We start from the raw sequence: 23,778 nt of genomic DNA, 5'->3' as shown, positions 1-23,778 counted from the left end.
AAGTGTATTAAAACATTGGTACATTGAGCACCATCGGATGTGAACGCAGTGCTTGAGGTAGCTTTACCCTACCGCAAGCATTGCGAGGAAATCAGTGTAAAAAAAGGCAAGTGACATGAACTATGATGCTGCATGTTAATTATGCACGCCTCTAAAACAGCTTTGAAACACCCAGGCTTACTTGCGTTCGCATCTCCATCCCCCAGTTATTAGTATCCTGCCCCCTGCTATGACCCACAAACGGCCTCTCCTGTCACTCATTACCCTGGGTTGCCTTTGCTGGGCGAGCAAGAGGGTTGTGATCGCAGTGTGTAGTTCACGCACACGCAGAATGAAGCGTGCGCATGCACGTACACAGAACATCGGGCCACTTGTGAATGCACAGCGCGAGCGAGCGGCTCTGACTCAGGCCCTGTGTCTTTTGGCACAGCCACTACAGTATTTTTATGGTAATGCTGTGTCAGATGGGCGTCCCATTGAGATGTCCACCGGCTGCAACATTGGCAGGCGCAGAATGTCCAACTGGCCGCTGGTGTCAGTGCGACTGACCGATACACCAATGACATCCCCGCGACACCCCCCTGACTTGTAGCCACCCCAACCCCAGTTACTACCCAAAAACACCCTTCAAAATCGCATGGATCTCCATGCAATTTTGATCTGCATCTCTGCGGTTACCATTGTTGCACATGTGCATTAGGGACCTGACACATGCATAGAGGAAAACCATTGGACACCTGCGCCCGATGGTTTCTCCGCATCCATCCCTCGATTCTGTAAAACAATACTGCAAAGCCCCTCCTGGCAATGAAATATTTTTCTGTATCCACAACATTATTTTGTTTTTAAACTAAAAACCCAAATATGTAAATGTTTAATTAATTTTGAAAACTTTAAATCTGTGTAATATGAACATCTATAGGCAATTCCAGGATGTGCATGTCAGTTGAATACAGCAGTAAGACATGTCTCCTTATGCAGGCAAAAAGAATTCCTCTTAAAATGTCTCTCTATATTTGGAAAATGTAAATTCAGAGGTAGATAGCAAAAGCAGTATATGACTTACAAAAAAAATAGCAAAGCTATCAATCCACAAAATATCAGCTGCAACTAAAAAGTAATGTATTCAGTATAGACAAAAACTCACTTAAATTGTAACTGGAAAGGGATGTGCAAGATGTACAGTAATTCATTATGAAAATTGTGACTTCCCAAGTCTGCAAGAGACAGAATAATATAATGGCTCTATCAGTGATACCATCTGGCTAAAGCAATTGTTGCTGCAATTTTAGCTCCTGAGAACTGCATTCTACTGTATCCTAGCTAAAGTTACTATATTGTTTACAATCTGTAAGAAGATACTGTATAGGAGAAAATGGGTAAAAAAATCTGTTTTGCAGCAAAACTACACATCCTGTCATCAAAACCCAATTAAGCATTTGTACATTGTTCGCCTACATGAAAATATATTGTTGTGACAAACATTTTAAAGTAGCACTATTTTCTTTACACATACCATCTGTGGCTGTTAGATGAATGCTGATGTTTTACATTACAAAACTAGTCATAAGAAGTCTCCACATGCTTTGTTAAATTATCCATATCTAACAGACGGCAGTTATAGCATTATAAAAAGAATTTGAAAGGTGTCATCTCTTTATACTGTTTTATATCAACTATTGAGTTTTATTCAAATAAATCAAGCAAGATATATTTTAGGTTGACTCAAAGGGAAATGATGTAGTCAGACGTTTATGGACATACAATCATATATAGATATAAAGAAGAAAGGGGTCATGTTTGTAAAAGTTTGTACTTGATCAGCTCGTAAAAGGTTCGAGGAAACAGAGGCGAGGATTTCATCATGTAGTACTGTTGAGCCCAATCTATGATCTTTTATTTGTGTTCATTGATGTGTGGTTTAAGCTAGTTTAAGAGATCTCTGCTGGAAAAGTGTATAGGCTTAGAGGGATGGATCAGATAGAGGAAATAGGAATACTTTTGCAACTCACATCGGAGCTTCAGAGAAATCTAAAAACAGTCAAAGGAAAATAGAAATGGGCATATACAGAGGAAATGCAATGTCAGACCATGTACAGTACAAATGTGTCCTCACTCATCTTTGCTGCAGTTGCGCCAAACAGACCCTCTCAGCGTGCGATGTGACTAGGATTAATTTGATATGCAACACTTGTATATGTACGATGTGACTGCGCTGTTTAATTTGATATGCAACACTTGTATATGTGCAAATAAGTCTCTCAATCAGCATGCAAAGTGCTTGACCACACATACAAGTGTCATAGATCAAATTAATCAGCACAGTCTCCTGGTGCGTTCTAGTCACATCACATTTCCTGCAAAAAAAGATGCCCGACACTAGCAGAGTTGCTCGGGACCTGGTGGCTCACTCATGCCAAGCATATCGCTCTGCATGGTGTATTGAGGATAGATGAGCAAGGACACATCTGTATTCCAGAAAGAGGAGATCAGCATGCAGTAGGGCATTCTGCATTATTTTTTTTATTCAGTGGCACCTTTTAAGTTAAAAGACTACACATTACATCTCCTCCTCTGTGCAGGGCAGGGACTGTGTACCCTATTGCTATAAAGCACTGCCCCTACAACAGGTAAATTGGAGGGAGGGAATGAGGAGGGGGCTCATTGCATGGAGGCATAGGCAACGGAACGATATTATGTTGCACCCCCAACATAAAATCATTCCGACGCCCCTGAGTAAACTATATACAAACATCTGATGTGTTCCACTTTAAAGATCAACTTCTGGGCCTGATTCAGAGCTGGATGCTCTGACAGAGCGCTCGCTCTGAATCAGGGCCGGCATTCTGTTTTTTTGACCACCCACAGCTATAGCGAGCGGGCAGGAAGATGGCCGCGATGGTCAAGACCATCGCGACCATCAGGCTTGCGACGAGACCCTTGTGGTAGGGTCTCGTTCCCGCAAGCCCTAGAGTGCTTTCAGCTCTACCAGAGCCGAAAGCACTCCCACTGACTTCACTTGTGATGTCAGTGTGGTTGGCCCCAGAGAGTAGGCTTTCCCATGGGAACGCCTCCGTCTGGACAGGGGCGTGCTGTCACTCAACATCGACAGCATGCCCCCTTTGGTATGAGACCCGGAGCGACAGTTTGCTTGTCACTATCCAGGTCTCGCGCATGTGCACGACGGAGCCGGCTCCATCGTGCGCATGCACACTGGGCCACCATCGACCTGCTTGCGAGCGCATAGCTCTCGCGAGTGGGTCTGAATCAGGCCCTCTGTTCGCAGTCCAAATAGAACTACAGAATTAATGTATCAAGTAAATAAGCCAACAAAAGGCAGCAACATCATGTAAAATAGCATCCACACTATTCAATTAAATACTCTGTGGTACATCACTATAAGTATTGTAGAAATAAATGGGAGGGATCAGAGCACATCAACTATTGAGATGTGGCTAGCTATTGCTTCTGATATTCATCAACATTGTTTTGTATCATCTCCTTAAGATTAAACATATCCACCACTAATTATATCTCAGTTTTGAGAAAACACCTATACTCTACTTATCCATTGCTTGACTGTCCCTTTCTCCCCTGTTCCACCTCCCCATATTGAGATATGTCCAGATCTACAAAGATTGTATATACACCAGTTTGATGTAAGGCTACTGTACATTAAACACAATGTCACGTTTAGCTCTGTATATGCGACCAGCTCAAACTACAGCTGTAAGATATAGGGGCCTGATCACCAACACTAAAATAAAGTTTTTAAGGACATTTTCCTTAATTAACATTATTTTAGTATTCATGAAGAGAATTAACACAGTAGATATCACTGATATATCCTGGTTAAGTCCCCCTGCATTCCACATTCCCCATACATTACTATGGGGATATGGAAATTATGATATTCATCAAATTCCCAAAATTATGTATTTTTGGAATTTGACGGAGTTACTATCTACCACTTTAAGGTGGTGAATAGCAAGTGACACTTACCTGTGTCAGCGTGTGCAGGTCCCCCGGCACCTTCCACCGGAGCTTTGGTCCCTCCTCTGGCTCCGGTGGCTGTTCTGACACGTGTTCTCCCGGCAGAACACAATAAAAAAAAATTTCTAAACTGTACTGTGTTCTGCTGGGAGAACATGTGTTAGAGCAGACACCGGAGCTGGAGGAGCTGCAGCGAGCAGGTAAGTGTGGGACAGGGGGGAGGTATACGGAGGGTGGGTGAGGGGGACACAAAATTACCGCAGGTGTAGGCACTGCTGCGCATGCGCTGGTTTTACAGATGTAACCGCGCATGCGCAGCACAGATTACAGCTACGGTAAATTAGTGTAGAGAGGGAAAGCTATTCCCCGAAAAGCTGTCATCGCAAAAATGACAGCTTTTTGAAATAGTTAGTTATGGATAGGAGGAATGATGAATTCCTACGGTAATTAGGTAGAACTCCATGCAAGTTCTAAACCTAATTACCTTCATCGATTTTTTAGGTATGATGAATAGGCCACTTATTCAGAGCAGAGCATGTGCCATATTTCTCAATGACAGTAGCTCATAGCAGTTAGCTCATAGTTTATACATTGTTTTATCTTGTATATTTAATGTTTACCTGCGGGATGTTGCACATGACTAGGGGACTGCTAAATCAGAAGATTTTATGGTTGGGGTTCTTAGTTACACTACCACACTTTTCAAATGTCAATGATTGTGTACATTTCAGGTTGCAGTCACAATTGATTCATCACCTGACAAAGGGTCTGATTCAGAGATGTACGCTAATCACACAGCTGCTGCCTCTTTGTATTCAGTGGCTGTGTGATAATATGCTAACGCCACAGCAGGCATCCAAGGGAGCAACCCTTGGCTTCAGCATGCCCAGATAATGCTATAGACACCATCTCCAACCGTTTTTCTGCAATGCTGTACCCGTTCCACCCCCAAATGGGCCCAGAACAATATCTATGCATGTGCAGATCTCACACCATCGGAGATGTATGTAAACCATTGTGTTTGGTTACATCTCTGAATTAGTCCCATATGCAGAACCAATTTGCATTTTTTACACTACGCAAAACTGCATAAATCCATCTGAGCACCAACTCCAGATATTGTCCTAGTTGTAATAAAACTCATTGTTTTAAGATTGAGGTAATATAATTCACTCTACAGTATATGCTGAAGCCGCTGATCTGCACAGTGGGAGGATGTAACGCCAGCACTCTGCTTGGTAGATGCAGCATGCTTATCAAAACAGCATACAAGTAATCATCGAAAAAATAGTGGCATATACAGTTTGAGGAAGCGGGCAGTGTGTCCGTGAAAAAGCATCACAAGTTTATGCAAGTTTTTTCCATTGATGATTTCCTACCCATTGTCTGTGAAAATAGATTTACAATAAACTTTAAATAAACCCAGAAGCCTAATTCTAAGGAGTGGCATTGATTTTTCAATTGGTAGACCCTGTGCCAGAAGGAACTTTGTTAATATCACTCTATACGCTGCCTAGATTTAATTAACCACATAACCTGCATTATTTATATTTGTCACTAATTAAATTAATGAATTGGCAACCTTGATGAACTTATCCTGCTAAAATAGTAATATGTTTTCTTTGCATTCATCAGAAATTATCTTACTATGTTGTTTTCAATCAGCAAAAACATTATATACAAACTTATAGCTTTTTGGGGGGTGTAGTTATGAGACCGGCATACTGTATAACACACACATACTGTATAAACAAGGTAACACAAAATTTAGGCCCCCATTTAGTAATGAGTTTTATCACTAAAACGAGTGATACATTTCACTGAGTATGATAAATGGTGCTCCAGCCATTCAACTACCAACTGTCATTTTTCTAACGGTTGACAGTTGGGAGCTAATTGGCTGGAGCATCATTTATCATACACAGTGAAATTTATCACTCGTTTTGGTGATAAAACTCATTACTAAATGAGGCCCATAATATTTTAGAATACAAAATATCTATAATTTAATGAAGGCCCTGTACAGTTTTGTCCCTGAGGCAATGGAATCTTTTTATCCTGTGTGCCACAATTTATATTTGGGTAGCCCAGTCATTATTTGATGATTTCCCCAAAAACAAAGCTCATTTTACCCTTATATTTTATATAGCTCCTGAGAATAAAGAGGCAAATGTTAGGTCACATACTGTATCAAGCACAACTAAGGGGGCGATTTAGAAAATCTTGGAGAGCGATAAAGTGAAGAGAGAAGTACCAATCAATCAGCTTGTAACTGTCATCTTTCAAACACAGCCTGTAAAGTGACAGGAACTCATTGGTTGGTACTTTATCTACATCCACTATATCTCTTTCTAAGGCTTAGTACATATTATCTTTCTCTACTTTATCTCTCTTCAAGGCTTAGTATATCTCCAACACAGTTTGTAAAATGATGATTAGAAGCTGTTTGGTACTTTATCTCTCTCCAAGATTTGTAATTCTCATCCTATGTGTGAAATCGTGAATTCGGAGAACACCCAAAATTCTAGCTTTGTTTAGTACCATTGCTAGTTATGAACTAGCAGCCATTGCTAGTTATGAAGCTTTCCAGAGCTTTCAAATATGTATGAGAAAAATGGTAGTCAGTAAATCACACCTTAAGGGGTACAGTATGTGTAGTAGAATAGCAGTGAAGTTTTTGGGTGTACCTAAAAAACTAAATGGGTTACATAAGGTCACGTATTAAGTGTTATTACTTTCCAATTAGTGTTCCCACACTTAGGACTGGCAAATGACTTTGATGAGCAGCATCATCCAGCTTCTTGTCTCTCAAGCTGTCGACTACTGTTGTTCTATGCCAAAGTGGTACTGATAGTTTGCTGCTACTATCCTGTGCCATCTTCTCAGTATGATGAGAGCAGAAGATGCCAACACCCAACTGCTAAAGGTGGGATGGGGAAAGACACGTTGTCAGTACCTGATCAACCAATAGACTGCTCATGTTGCAGCCTAGGGCATTGAAACTTCAGCGGTGCTTCTGAGGCCACTGAACACTAAAATTAAGGATGTCACTGAAAGAGACATACTTATTCTACTGTACTGTATATTGGCTGTGGTTGCATTTTTTATAAGCCACAGTCACCTCAGTTGGGGCTGAACATTGCCTTATATTGGCTGCTATGACATCAGTCTACATGCTAAGGGTTGTATCTGCCCCAGGGACTAGATATTTGCTTATTTGTATTGGGTTAATCAACCCTGAACTATATCCCTCCCACTCTTTCTCCCTTTCTCTGTGATGTATGCACTGCACCATGAGAACCAAGGGCCAGTTCCATCTGACCTGCTGCTCCTCTTGTTACCAGACTGGCAATGTGTGCTGGCTGTCTCATGCATAATGCGTACAATAATAATAATAACAATTTCTGTCTCACAGCACAATGGGAGTGTGTGGGACAACTTCCATGGGGGAGCACATGCAGGGCAATTCTAAAGAGATAAGCCATTCAAGTTCATATGGTTTCATGTTCTTCAACAAGCCATATATATATATTTATATAATATATATATATATATATATATATATATACACATATACACACACATATATACTGTATCAATATATATGTGTGGATAATGACATACCATTTTCAACAAGTGTTTATTTAATTTTGTAATTTTGTCTTTCTTTTATTTGTTGCAAAAAGAGTGTGAGGATAGGGCAATCATTTTTATGATCTAGTTAGTTTAGTGAACATTAAGGGGTATATTTAATAAAGTGACGGTTTTTAGAAGTGGAGATGTTGCCCATAGCAACCAATCATATTCTAGCTATTATATTCTAAAATGTGCAAGATAAATGATAAGTACAATAGAATCTGGTTGCTATGGGCAACACCTCCACTTCTATATACCCACATTTTAGTAAATATACCTTTAAGAATTAAGACAGATACTCGCATCCTAACAGGTTAGTTGTACAGTTATGGCTCCTTCCATGGCCGTACCTAGGGTAGTGCGGCCGGTGCCATCACACAGGGCACCACAGGTCAGGGGGCGCTGTTTGGGCATGTCAAATTTCTGTTTATTATCATTCTCACTTGTAGTTTCCTGTTATTTCATCCCCAGCATCTCCTGGCCTCCCCTATATATTCCCTGGCCATTCCCCTTTTTTGTGTGTATTATGTCCCTTTGAAAAATGAGGGGGACACCAATGCTCTTTCTAGCACAGGGCACCAAAAAGTCTAGTTACGGCTCTGGCTCCATCTGATACTACTGGTTTTTGTCTCTTATTTTACACCACCATTTATATCAACCATCTAATATCTTAGTAGGTAGCCTTATATGACATAGCACTGATACTAAATAATGCTTCATATATCGAAAAATAGACCAGGTATGTCCAAATTAGCACCATCTTTAAATGACATTAGCCAATGTAGCCTATTGGCTACCTTTTCCTGAGAAGATTGATTTTTAGAACCCAACTGCTCACCTGTTACCTTACAGGGATAGTCTCAAGTTAACAAGATTTATCATTGTAAATGTCCCTATTTCAAAATTACCAACTTTTTCTGAATGTTGAATGTATTTCCAACAATACATTCTACATGCTTGATAACTTCTTATTTATTGAATAGGGCTTTTTAATTAAAAAAAAGAAGCAGGGTATAATCTGTTTCAGTTAGCTTGCATTATGAGGACTGTAGAAAAAAAATACTCATAAACTCATATATTGAAGCAGTTGGTTATTTTAGCCTCTTAGGAAACTAACTAATTTCTCTTTTGTTTACTTATATCACCCACTAGTTTGTGTGGATTCGGGTTTAAAAGGTGACATTATATGCATAATAAGGTCATGTTTAAGGCATCTACCACTAACACTCCATGCCTCCATACTAATAAAATGTGCCCTCTATAAATTTAAAGTGTGTTCTGGTATTTGTGATGGAATAACAAAGTAGACAGGAGGTGTAATAAGAATCAGTAATGCTTAACGTGTCATTTTCATTTTCAAGTTTTGCTGCCATCTGTGACCTAGTGATAACCTGCATGCTTGTTATGCATAAATCCCATTATACTTGCATAGTTTAGTGTTCCCATGGAGTTACTATACAACAGTGATTTTCTTTGGAATGTTTCTCATCAATTAACATACAAATGAGTAGAAAAAGCGAAAACATTTGATGTAACTTGTCATTGTGCATTGCTTGCATATTAGTTATAACAAACAACCAAAAATATATGTATATGTATATATATATATATATATATATATAGAATGTAATTACTGCTGACAGCGTGAATTTATTGGAGTGTACAAGTCATGATGAGCGCTGGCCCCCGTGCTTTGGTTTTGGATCTGTATCTTCTTGTGTTTTGGATCTGAATTGGTTTTTCCTACAGTATTATTAACCTCAATAACATTAATTTCCACTCGTTTCCAGTCAATTTTGACCACCTCACAGTTCACAATATTGTTTTCATTCAGTTTAGGCCCAAAATTTGCACCAAGCTAGCTGGCTGACTAAGCGGCAGCAGTGGGTGGCACAAACACATGGCAGTTCAACTTCCAACATGGCACATCAGGAAACAGATGTTTTTATTATTCCTGAGGGAGTTGGAATATATATGTAGTTGAATGCAGGGACAGGAAGGGTTGATTGGTAGTACATTTTATTTAATTTTTGATTCAGAAGTAAATTTATGAGGGAGGAGGGGAGGCATTTACAAAAAAATATTTTACTCATTCACATCAGTCCTTGCCCCAGGAGAATCCTTGAGCATCACGCCTGCTTCTGCTGCTGTGAGTGGATTTTCATCCCAGAAGGGGACCAGGAAGAGTGCTTTCCAAAAGAATTGACTGTTAAATAATCCTTTTCAAAGATTCTTGAAAAGTATTTCCCAACCTGTACAGGGACATTAAAAAAACATAGTTATTTAGTGGCCTCCAAACTGTTGTTATACCCACTGTCCACTTAAACAGCAAATGGAACAGAGCAAATGCAAGATTTAAGGTTTAAGTCTTACATTGTGTCTTTCTTGAGAATAATTGAGCGCCATGCCTGCTGCTGCTGGGAGTGGATTTTCATCCCAGAATGGATGAAGACATTGGCCCTCATTCAGAGCCGTACGCTCTGAGCAGAGCGCACGCTCTGAATGAGGGCCGGGCTCCATTTTCATGGAGCGTCCTCCTGGACGCTCGTATAGCTGTGGGTCACCACCCACAGGCTATACGAGCGTGCATTGTGATGGCCGCGATGGTCGAGACCTTCGCGACCATCGAATTTGCGAGCCGGAGCCTGCGGTTGAGGTTTTCAACCGCAAGCTCCGGAGTGATTTTGGCTCTATCAGAGCCAAAATCACTCCCACTGACATCACTAGTGATGTCAGTGGGCCGGCTTCTGACGGGAGGCGTTCCCGTGGGAACGCCCCCGTCAGGGAGGCACGCCCCCGGCACGCCTACCAAAGGGGGCGTGCTGTCAATCAACATTGACAGCACGCCCCCTTTGATCGGACACAACGAGCGAAGGACTGTCCTTCGCTCGTCGCGTCTGGCGCATGCGCACGACGGAGCTCCCTCCGTCGTGTGCATGCTCAGTCCATAACATCGACCCACTTGCGAGCGGACAGCCGCTCGCGAGTGGGTCTGAATCAGGCCCATTGTTTCTTTATTCCCAATGGACACAGTCTGAAATAATGTAAAGAGCTGTTGATAAGTAAATTGTCAGCTCAAGAGGCACGTAATGCAGCTATGGCTTCTCCTTCAGTTTCTCCAGCAAGTGGATCTGCCGAGAAAAAAGTAAACTTTCAAAGCACCCACTGGTGATGCAGATTAGTCAACATAACCAAGTTTTAACTTTTTCTTTACATCTGGTCAGGTCAGAATTGTCTACACTTAATGATACCTCTACCGTAACTCCATCTGATATGGTCATTCAAAGAATGGTTGAGGACTATTTTAAAATTTTTAATGATAGCATCCAAATAGGCATGTCAGACAGTCCATTTTACTACTGACAGGAAAAAAAGGTAATTTGGAGGCCCCTGCACAAACTGGATTTGCTTTACTTGAGCTGTTCACCCTCTAGTGTGTACTCAGAATGAGCTTTCAGCACAGCCGGGAACCTTGTCAGTGATCGGCCTATGAGGCTACTTCCCCAAAATGTGTGCCCAGAGTCTACTGCACATGCACAGATCACTGGGGAAATGGTGCAGCCACCATTTCCCCGGCAAATTCCTCACCGCACATGCGCGAAACGACGGAAAAATGGCCGTGGCAGAAATTTTTCCAGCATCTTGAGCAGCACTGAGAGGCCCGACGCGGGACCTCAAAGAGCTAAATTTCATAAAAAATGGGTGCAGGGTGTGTGGTGCGGGCCTTCCTGAACCCAGGGGTCACCGTACACCCTGCACCCATTATATACGCCCCCGTACATTATATATATATATATATATATATATATAGACTTGTACTTGCTTTTGTGGAATGTTTACAGCCTTTAGTCCATATTATAATCCTGGGTAGTCTACAATAGCAAATAGCAATGATTTAGATGTTTCACCTTTCGGTAAATGTAAAATAGATTTGGACAGAGCTTTTCAAATGATAGCATAATGAGTCTTTTGATTTATAGCATATCTAGCTGGCTTTTAAACACCAATTTAGATGGAGCACATCTTTTAGCTCTATTGATGATGTTCTACAAAACACATGTTCTAATTAATAATGTGACAATGGGTGTGGTTGTGAACACCTTCACAATTACTAGTACATTGTTAAGAACAAAAAATAGAGTTTAAAATCTTGTCTTGAATGATTATTGCATACGCATAATGAAGCAAATTTGAGATTTCCCCTAAGCACTTCAACAAATGCTAGCTGCAGCTATTTATTTAATTGTGAAAAATAAATGGTGACTGTAGTGTACTCAATGTGATTAAAATTGCAAAAAATGTTAACAAGGCGGATTGTGATACTGCAATGCATACCAATTATTCCCCCAAAGCTCAAGAAACCAGAGTATAGTGTCCCGCTCATTTATTTTTACTGAAATACATTACATTACAGTATATTCTACAGTAATCTTCACGCAGAACATAGAAATAATTGAATAAAATAACCTATATAGCGGTATATCATTTAATCAGGGTTATATTAGATATTTTTTATTTTGTATTAACCTGTGATCTTTGTAAAACAGTCCTCTCTTTAGTTTACTATATAAATACAGCTTTAATATTGTCTTTTTGCAGAATATGGGACATAATTAACTATTTATTTATTTATAGAAGGATTATTGATTAATCTTGTTTGCTCATGTAGATGAGAAATCCAGGTCATAGTATGTTTATTCAAATGTACCAAATTCACCAAATCATTGTACAAATAGAGCTGTCTTTATTGATTCTACTTATCATTTATCTAGCACTTTTTAGAATATAATAGCTAGAATCTAATTGGTTGCTATGGGCAACATCTCCCCTTCTAAAAACCTCGCACTTTAGTAAATACACCCCTTAATTTTCACTAAACTAATGCTGGGCATACACTATACAGGTTGAGTCTCCCATATCCAAAATTCTTGGGACCAGGGGTATTTTGGATAATGGAATATTCCATATTTTGGAATAATTGCATATCATAATGAAATATCTTGGGAATGGGACCCCAATATACACACATAATGCATTTATGTGTTATATACACCTTATACACACAGCCTGCAGCTCATTTTATACAATATTTGTAATAAATTTGTGGCTCAAGCAATGTTTGTGTACATACATGAAATAAATTTATGTTTTTAATTTACACCCTATACACAGCCTGAAGGTAATTTTATACCATATTTTTAATAATTTGTGCCTTAGACAAAGTTTGTGTACATTGAACCATCAAAAAGTTTTATTATCTCAGTCATGTAAAAATTATTCCGTATTTAGGAATATTCCGTATATCGGAATATTTGGATATGGGAGACTCAACCTATACAATTATCTGTCAGATATCTGTCCAATCTGGCTGGTTGGAATGAAAATCTGGTAATGTATGGGAGCAAATGACAATTGTACATTTGTTCACAAACACTGGAAAACAGACAAAAATGGACATTCAGCCAAATTGGTTAAATAAAACAAATTTAACCAATTTGAACAATCGTTTTTGTCTGTTTTCCAGTGTTTAAAACCATATAATCGACTGTCATTTGCTCCCATACACTACCAGATTTTCATTCCAACCAGCCAGATTGGACAGATATCTGATAGATAATTGTATAGTGTATGCCCAGCATTACTCGATCTTAAAAATGATTGCATGTTCATCAATTATCATCAATTAAGAGGATATTTTTTATCCCACCTTTTTTATTAAAATGTGTTTTAACTAGAGATAAGCAGTTCAGTTTTGACACAGTTATTTTCGTCAACTTAGTGCAAGTTCGTATTTGTTCGGCTTTATCTTATTAGCTATCCAAAACACTTGAGAGCCGGATAGCCAATATTATGCCATTTTTGAGATAAAACCGAAAAGATCATCTCTAGTTTTAACTGTTACATTTTAGGACAATTGTAGTTTATTATTGCAACACAGAATGTGAACAAAAATCTGTAAGAAAATAACAGTATAACCTGATTATACTGTGTCATTTTATGATTTTAAGATTTTAATTCAGTTTTAAAAAAATATTCAGCCAAGTGCTCCACAACACTGTAGCCATCATTCTTATAACATTATGTAATCTAATGCATGTACACCTAAGTGTATTTATGTCAGGGTTGGATTAAGGCTTTGGGGGACCCGGGGTACTTAGGAGTGAGGGACGCTAAAGACTAATATTTGAGACATGGCGTTCAGGTCATATTGTGTAATCTTTTGGTGTGCACATGAATAATGGGCATGGCCACATGTCATACCCCTATTCACTTCATGCTAGGGGTGTGCACATTGTTCCATAACTCCTGGACTGCCCCCTGCCTCATGCACACAGCAGGTGAGAACGTTCCCTCCCTATCTTTCCTCTAGCCCACAGGTTGGACAGTACCCTTAAAATAGGACTGTCCCAGCAAAATAGAGATGGTTGAGAGCAGGGTTGCATAAAATTGGATTTTTAATTTTTTTTTTATCAAAAACGGATTTATTTTATTTACATAGGATTTTTCATTACATTTTCTTTTAAATAAACATTTAAAAATGTAAAACGTTTACTTAAAAAAAATTTTTTAATAAAAAATCCTATTTAAATCCCCAAAAATCTGATTTGAATCAAATAAATCCATTTTTTTTTCTGATTGTTATGCAACCCTGGTTGAGGGGGATATGCATATATACATCGTCATACACATATACACATACATACTGTCACACACATATATACATATCACACATATCCATACAGCCACACAATTAAACACATATATACATACTGTCACACACATAGTCATAAACATATACACATCATACTTGCCGACATTCAGCTCCCTCCTTCCTGAAGCTGAATGTCTGCTTACAGCGGGGGGCGTGGGCAGGCAATGATGAAGCATTGGGGCAGGGCTGGGGGTGTGGCCAAGTCATTGCATCATTGCGGCCAGCTCTTCACAATGCCAAAAATAACAGTATCCTGAAGCGGGGCTGGGCCATGATGATGTGATCAAGCACGAATCGCGTCACTGGCACCCCTGCTACGGGGGTTTCTAGTTTACACTGGGGGGGTTGAAAGGGTTGGCGGCAGCTGGGAGGCTTGCCTGCCTTTCCAGGGGGCTGGGAGCGGCACACGATATTCAGGAGGCTCCCGGCCAAATCAGCAGGGTAGGCATGCCTGATACACATACATACATACATACATACATACATACATACAGGCACACACATATTCACATATAAATATAGATATTATCCCCCGTCCTCCCTCTTACCTTACATTATCCCTTGCCACACTGTCTGCAGCTGCTTCTGCCTACTCCCCTCCTCTCTTTTATGCTGTTGCTGGCACTGACTGACTGTTCAGTGCCATGTAACCAGCCCACCTGATCAGACTCCACCAACCTTCTCTCTCCTTTTAAATTTCTACAGCTTGCAGTGCACTTTTGCACTGCAGCTGTAATCAAAGGCTGGGAGGGGCTGAGAGTTTGGTCCCAGGGCACTTTTTTCCCTGTCCCTCCCCCCTCAATACGGCTCTGGTTTATGTACAAGTATAATCCCCTTAATTTTCTGAACTCTTTCCCCAGTTTGACCTAATCCTCATTAAAAATAAGAAGCATTCCAGACATAGTCAAACAAATTACTAAAGATCAATGCAATGCAACATTATTTTGACATATATTATATTCTAAAGCTGTCAAAATAGACACTGCATGTTTATAATAGATGCTGCCCATTATTTGTGATGGCTAATTTCATAGGAACAGAATATTTTTACGGAAAATATTTGAGTTGCCAAACAAGATGCCAGCACTTGCTGTTTGACTCGGCAAGGCCTGCAAGTTTCTGTTTACAACAGAAACATAATAATGCACAAAATGTTAATGGAAATTGCATCAACAATAGGATGTCTTCTATAGTAAGATTCTAAAAATTACTTAATTTCCTGCTAAAATTATATGGATATCCTGACAAAGGTTGCAATTTAAAAAAAATATATATATTTCAAATACTTTACATTTTAAAAGAAGCTTAAAGATGCTTATAGAAAACCTGTTTGAATTGTTCTTATTAATTTGCTACTCCTTAATCTGTATTACCACCTTGTAAAATATTTTCCTATGCTGTCCCCTCTCCCAATTCAGATCCATCAGGCTGCTACAAGCAGCTACTTTTCATCAGCTAGCCAACATTAAATGGTGGAGAAGCCGCATTTTCCTCCTCTCCTACACTCCCTGTCTGAGAAAAACAGAGGAGGGGGGTCCATTTTTCAACTAATTTCATAATGCAAATGAAACTTAATTTACTGAAAGGTTAATTTAGTGGGTCATTTTTTTTAAAGCATTTCAGGGCTAAACTATATTTTTCATAACCCCTCTTAGGGGTCTATTAATTATACCTTAATTTCTGCAAAATACTTTTGTGGAAATTAGGTATCAGGGCTATTCATTATAATGGTAATGCAGGATATATCACAGATATCTTCTGCTTACCTTTTGGTCCCATTATGGCCCGCTGGGGACCTAAATTTATCAAGCTCTGATAATACAACATTTTTAGAGGTTGACACTGAAAACCTTCACCATCTTCAGATGGTGCCGATTCCAGGATCCCACCCCGTCCCTTTCGGAACTCTCCACCCCTGTTCGTCTCCTTCCGCCAAACGCAGGGTTCTTTGTGCGCAAGCATGAACCCAAGTTCACGCATGCACACTTGCACTGCCGAGGCAAACTTGGTAGTGCTAAGTTTCACTGCTACTAAAGAAGTTATAAGGATCGCAGAGAACATCTGATTTTATGATCAGCTGTCCCCACAATAGAGCACTGTTATAAAGGTAATGCAGGAGATATCACTTATACTGTTTCTCCTGCTTACCTTTCAAATCCTAATTAGGCCTGCTTTCCCCATACAAAGAATGGGGACATAAATTCATCAAGCTCTGATAATACAGACTTTTCAGAGGTTGACAGTGGAAACCTTCACCATCTTCAGATGGCGCAGATTTTGGGACAGTATTCTTATCCTGTAGGAAGGAGTCCCAGGTTGCGAAGAAAGATCCTTTTGGATCCCTCCACCCCTGTTTGGCTCCTTCCACCAGATGCCAAGCATGAACCCAAGTTCACATATACACACTTGCACTGCCGAGTCAGACTTGACAGTGCTTAGTTTCACTGCTACTAAATAAGGATTGCAGGGAACAGCTGATTTCTGGATCCTTGGATACTTAGGCCCTGATTTATCTTGTCACTCATTAATAATCTTAAATGGTGCGCCAATCAATCAGCTTTTAATTGTTATTTTTCAATTATACCATTTAGGATTAATAGCACGTGTTAACAAGAATATCACTTGTTGATAAATCTGGTCCTTAATTATAGCGGGGTCACCGTAAAAATCCATACTATATAAAAATGTGCTTTATTTCATTCTTTCTAAGCAGCATGCTTGCATGCCTACATTCAACTGTTGTTTTTATGTTGCATACAATAGTGTTTACATAGGGGGAGGAGCCCTAGATTGCACACCCTAAGCACAATGTGAGGTGCTACTTGCTGAAACTTGTAGTGCTGCAAGCAAAAAAAACCCAGCAGAACCGCCCCATGGCATCACACTAGTGTGAGATATAAAGTGAGGGTTAATGAATAATAAAGAAGAAAACCTATGTGTTAAGTCCTACATAAGTAGGAGGTTATTATAAAAAGTGTATAAAGTGTATATACAAAAAACAAACGAAAGAAGTGAACCACACCAGTCCAGAGAGCCCCACACCCCAATACCAGTCCCAAAACTGACACACAGCATATGTATAATAGGTCTTACCCACAGTGTTCCTCATAAGATTTGCAGTCTTGGAGTGCAAGGACTCCTTGCTAAATAAAAACACCCAGGAACAGGTGAGAGGGGTGCTAATCAAGGTGGGAGGAGTCTCATCCTTCCAGTGTACATACATACATACACACAGTACAGAATACGTAGTGGGAGGGGCCCTAGATTGCACACCCTAAGCACAATGTGAGGTGCTACTTGCTGAGACTTGTAGTGCTGCAAGCAATTATGCCCATTATTATGCTAAGAACCTCTTGGATGCAATTTAGCAATATTATTATTAGGTCAGCATAGTTAGAGTGTGCACTTGCATCTGTCCTTTTTTTTGCTTGCAGCATACAATAGTGTTTAAAAGCTTTAAGCGCTTTTTTTGTTTTTCACAAGAAATACTATACTTGAGAAGAAAGACATGCTAACAAGATCAGAAATCAGTGTCAAATTGTATTATTTATTTAGATAACTACAGCGCTATGTACCTTTTTACAGACTGTTTTGCAATGAAAGCATTTGTCCCTTACCTGATCATTGGTTAGACACAGAGCCTGATTCTGAGATGGGAGTAATGTAAAACAGAGCAAGTAACTGTGCACCTGGACAGGGATGTAGTTTAAATCCCAGCGGTCGGGTTACGTGCGCTCAGAATGCCGGCATCAATCAGAATCCCAGTGCCGTCATCCTGACAGTAAATAGTGGTGTTAGGGGGAGGGTTAGGCATTACGGAGAGGGTTACGCACTTGGGGGGTTAGGGTTATGCACTAGGGGGGGAAGTTAGTTTTAGACACTAGGGACGGAGGGTAGGTTTAGAGTGACGGAGGGTTAGGTTTAGGAGTTGGGGTAGGGTTGGGATACTTACCAACAGTTGTTGTATCCTACCCCTGTCTGGATCCTGGCATCGGGATTCTAACGGACGGGATCCTCAGCGCTGGCATCCCGTCCCCAACCCCCTGAACAAACCATGTTGCAATACAAAGGGTGCAAATACATTTATTTAGATTTTTTGCATGCAGGGTAAATACTGACTGATTTTGCACATAAGGCCTTATTTAGAGATGCAGTACCAATATTTAAACAGATCAAGTGATTGTTTGCCATTGCCCATGCGTGTAAGCTTCACTGCACGTGCACAGCAATTGTTTTGCGAATATGCTCACACAAAGTATTATTTTCTAAAGTGATTGACAGGTAATGAGCATTTGTGGGAGGTACAGTAACAGGGTTGGCTAGGCAAGCACAGGAGTGTCTGACCATTTAAAAGCTATTTCATGGGCGTGCATAAATTAGCCACTGCAATCTCCTTCGGAGCATGAGCGCTTTCTGTGTGTCAGGAGATTCCAGTTTGGATATGCCCCCTCTAATCTAAATCTCTCTGAACATTTTACATTTGACCCATCTGCAGTGCAACATGGTTTTAGCAAGGTGCAAGATACTTTTTTTTGCTTTGCTCACACATTAGAATCAGGCCCGCAGCCTTTATAGGAATATATCTTACAAGTCTCTGGATCTAATTATATATCTTTTGCTTTAGTCATTTTAAATCTTATGATGGTCATGTCAACATCCTACCCCACTGTCATATCACAAACCATGTGTCACTAAGTTTGAAGTGACTTTTGTGAAAAGAACTGCATACACAGACCTCTGAGAGTGGAGTATTAAATCTAAAGCTGGGTGCACACCTGAATGAGGATGCCACCCAGTGATTCCACATTGTTTCACACTACACGATCCGTTGTATGACAATACGATATATCATTATATGCTTCTTGTAAAAACATCACGTTGTTCTTGGAATTCTCCTATTGGTCATGCAGAATTTCCAATAGGATGATACAATGAACAAAGGGTGAGAACGACGAATTGGAGATGCACACTATAAGATGGCAGTGCAGATTGGTTGAAAGTACCAAGATCATATGATATATCGTATGGTATGTACCCAACTTGATGTAATTGTTAGATATACTCTGCTAGAAAGTCCATATATTAAATATTTACTGTAGATAAAGAAATGGGTTATATTTGCAAAATAGAAAGTTTCAGTCTTATACATATTTAATAACCTAAAAAAAGTTCATGCTGTAAAAGTGGATTAACTTTTAATTGTAGTACAAATATTGTTCTGGTCTATTTAATGCTTTTTCCCTCAATGTGAAATGAGCAGGTACATATCTTGACACTTTAAATACACCTGTATTTTTGTTTTCTTTTACAGATCAAGAGGAGTGTGTTAATTGTACAGATGAATGCAGAGTACTTGGTCATTCTGACAGGTGTTGGATGCCACAATTTCCCACAGCAAACCAAGTTGAAAATGCTGATTACCGCACAAATCTCTTTGTTCCAACTGTTGAAGCTCACGTTGAAACTGAGACTTATGAAACTGTGAACCCCACTGGAAAAAAAACCTTTTGTACATTTGGAAAAGACAAAAGAGAGCACACCATTCTCATTGCCAATGTTAAACCATATTTAAAAGCCAAGCGTGCCCTGAGTCCTCTGCTGCAAGAGGGTCCCTCTGCATCTAGCAGTCCAACCAAGACATGCATTGAGCCTTGTGCCTCAACTAAGGGACCATTGAATGGCTGTGAAATAAAATCAGGAATGTTGGCAGAAACAACCCATCAATACCTGTCTTCTGATAGTCAGTACATATCACCTAGTAAGCAGACAAAGGACCCACAGTATATTGCATCAGACCTAATGGCTCATGTGTTTGCTGATGTGCACTCCAGAGTTAGCCGAGACTCAAGTGAAATGGACGCTGTCTTAGATCACCTGGAGCATTCAAATCGTGATATGGGCCGAGAGTCAGTAGATGCTGACGAAGTTGTGAGAGAAATTGATAAGCTTTTACAAGACTGTCGAGGAAGCGAACCTGTGGCTGTAAGAAAGTAAAATGGACAGAGAGGCTAAATTTTGCCTTTTCTCAAGTGAAATACAGTTTTCCCTTGGTACAGCACATTTGCAGGGAAACTGGGAGTTGGTTGTTGCTTTGTGGCTATAAGTGAACATTTAAAGTGCCCCCTAAATCTTGTCACTGTTTTTATTTTATGTTACTCAGATTACACTGGTTTTATTTTGACAAAAATTATCTTGGACACACTCAAGAAAAAAAATGTTTTAGTGAAATTTGACAATCTGTTGTATAAGGATACAGAACTGGAACTACTCGTGGAGTTGTGTGACTTCCTACTGTAGTTGATGTGACTTCATTTGCTGAGGAAAAAAACCCATTGATTAACAGGGTTAACTAATTTGTGTGGATTTTAAACAACCATCACTAGCTTCTAATTAAAGTCCTAACTAATTTTGCTGTAGTCCTAGCTGCACCAAACATCAACACCCATTTGTGGTAACCATTTCTATATAAATGAACAACATTCCAAAACATTTTCAGTACAACATGTCAATGTCATGTAGTGTATTCCATGCCACACATAGTATTATATCAAAAATTATATAGTCGATTTATTGTGTCCTGCACTAGCATAAGTTAATTCACTTTATGTAAAATGAAAAGTGTTGAAAAATAAGAATTTTAGTGTCCTACAAAAAAATATACACACAGATATTTACATATCTAGATAATTATGTTTCTAAACCTCTATTAAAGGGATTCTTTAAAATCTTTTGCCATTTAAAGGTAAAATACTTAGTTACCAACATCACTGAAATGTTTTTTTTTTTTAAATTAATTTGTGGACACTAAAATTTGCTCAGGAAAGTAATGTCCTATTCATTAAATAAAATATCACATCACCATTTAAATGTGCAAATGTAAGAAAATTTAAATGTGTTTACATCAAATGACATATTTTTATGATTTATTTGCAAATTTTAGTGCATATGAGCCAAATTGTTGAGTGTATAAGAGCTATATTGTGTATTTTATTAAATTAATATATAGTTGTGTTGCAAAAGAAAAAAAAATAATTTGGGCTTATATTGTAAATGGCAAGTGTTGCCTCAGTAGTTGTCGAACTCTATGAGTTTTTGTTTTCTTGTTCCCTCTTCCCCAGTGGAGTATGGGAATCAGCGCCTCAGAGCTCAGTCTCTTATTACATGTATAGTCTTAAAATTGCAGTAGTACATAATCTGTTCAAAAAAGCGTTCAAGTGGACTGTTGGAGCAAAGAACAAGAAATAACCATCTTCTTTAACAATGCCATTGTAAAAATTTACATATAAGTCCATATGAGGAAACCAAAATATATATATATATATATATATATATATATATATATATATATATATATAGCCTTAGTAGTAATTTTATTCTCCCAAACAGGCACCAATTATGGGTCATATTAATAGGACCAACTGTGAAATTATTTTAACAAAAATACAAATAAAATCTGATAACAGGTTTTCAACTGTATTCACACATGAAAAAAACAAAATTATTTAATAAACAGTTTTTGATGCAGAATTAATGCTTAACTATTTTGAGTTAAATAGTTTTTTCCTTAAGAGGATGCAACTAAACTTATAAATCCCCTGAATTATATTCATTGTATAAGGAAACACCCCCACATTATATACTTTACTAAACAAAGCAGTCAGCAGCTGCAGAGCTGCTCAATATTTGCAGCAAACACACATTGTGAATAAGCTCCCAAGGTGCCATGTTTATTAAGCAGTGCACATTCCACATGGCAACTTGTCATAAAACTCAATTGGCATTGTATGCTGCCTTATGAAAATAAAACACATTGAACAAATATGTTCTTCAAATATATATATATATATATATATATATATATATATATATATATATATATATATATACAAAACTTCATATTCTTGTGGCCAGAAACATTTTTAAAAGGTATTATTTTACTAAGTGCATGTTTGTATTTTTAATACATCTTTCTAAAAAAAAACAAAGGCATAAAAAATAAAGGAAAATGTATACATACGATATGTACAGATACATGTTGAGCTGAGCGAACATTGCTGTCCCCTGCATAGATTATGTACACTGTATAAAACATCACTCCAGGGCAGGAAAACAGAATGTTAAGTTTGAACAAGAAGATGTCATCACGACCATATAAACTTGCTGACAGGATTAACCTGGCATTAACATAGTTCCATGTCAAACCATTGCTTTGTACTAATTAAAAGTCAAAACATGTACTTGTGGGTCTGTGGTTGAGAATACCATGTCTTTTCATTCCTCCAGGAAATGTCTTGTGACAGCAGTTCATTGTCAGTTGCCTACTGGCTGCATTACATTGTTAATTGTATCTCATTTTGTGGTACAAAGAGTACCGTAAACAACTGACTGTGTACAAATGCTGCACTGCTCTACAAATTTTGGACAATTTATGTACCTAAATGTGTTGTCTCTGTGTTCTGCAATGTTCCTATGCGCCAGGAGGGTAAAGCTTGATTTTGTTTGATAGCTGAAACTCCACAGTAAAATCAAATTTATTTCTCGGCTCTACATAATTCTTTCAGTAGGCAATGGTATTTAATGGAATTAGCTACAGTATTTTTTTAATGCTTAATAAGCTGATTTGAGAAAATATGAAAGTCAATGAATTTCATACACCAAACTGTGTCTCTACTGAGCTATAAAAATAATCAGTTGTCTAGCTTTTCAACACAATTATACTGAGCAGTTAGACACACTAAAAAAAAAACATAACATGTTTACAACTCATATTTGTATTTTTTGACATTGTATGTTTATATTTTATCTGACTGGAAACTAAAATGTAATGGTATTTTGGAAATTGTTTGTGGTTTGCTTCAAATGGGTATAACACTGCTTTACTTATACATGGCTATAGCAAATTGGATCAAATAATTCTAATAACAGAGTCTTACATAAATAATCTATTAAAAACAAAGTTTAACTGAAAGGATAGTGATTTTTTGTTAACATTCAATTCCTCACTGGCATTTTGTTTAAATTATTTTACAATATATTAATGTTTTAATTTGAAAGTACTACTATTAATTTATGTTGGTTTGGTAATATTGTCATTTTTATTACTACAAAAACATATCACCTTCATGCATTACCCACTCACTTCAGTAGAAAATTAGATATTGATCTATCTAATTGGTGAGCAGTGTGTGCCAAATGCTGCAATAATGTTACTCCATCTGTAATAAGACTCCTTCGCATAAGATCTCATTGCAGAAATGGAATCTCTTAGCTTCTGAATACCACTATTGAATTTCACTTGTTTTGATTAATAGTCTCTGTATTGTGATAATATAGACATGTAGCATGAGCACTGTTTGCCTCTAGCAATGACACTCGGCCATTGCCATACATCTATAACATACAGGTATGTTATACATACTTTTCTTCTATATATATGT

The 23,778-nt window shown here is 38.5% G+C and overlaps 1 protein-coding gene across 2 annotated transcripts in view; it reads left to right on the top strand.

Moving 5' to 3' along the window:
• The window catches only part of PCDH17 (protocadherin 17), a 208,427-nt gene extending 185,849 nt beyond the window's left edge, over window positions 1–22,578 (top strand). For both annotated transcript variants that reach the window (XM_088481744.1, XM_088481690.1), the window contains exon 6: window positions 19,653–22,578. In XM_088481744.1, coding sequence (XP_088337870.1) covers window positions 19,653–20,335 — 683 coding nt within the window. In that variant the 3' untranslated portion in view covers window positions 20,336–22,578. The remainder of the gene's footprint in view (window positions 1–19,652) is intronic.
• The last annotated feature ends 1,200 nt before the right edge of the window (window positions 22,579–23,778 follow it).

Source organism: Taudactylus pleione, unplaced genomic scaffold (genome assembly GCF_031769625.1).
Source record: "Taudactylus pleione unplaced genomic scaffold, aTauple2 ptg000005l, whole genome shotgun sequence".
Classification (NCBI taxonomy): domain Eukaryota; kingdom Metazoa; phylum Chordata; class Amphibia; order Anura; family Myobatrachidae; genus Taudactylus; species Taudactylus pleione.
This window is presented reverse-complemented; position numbering and strand designations above follow the sequence as displayed.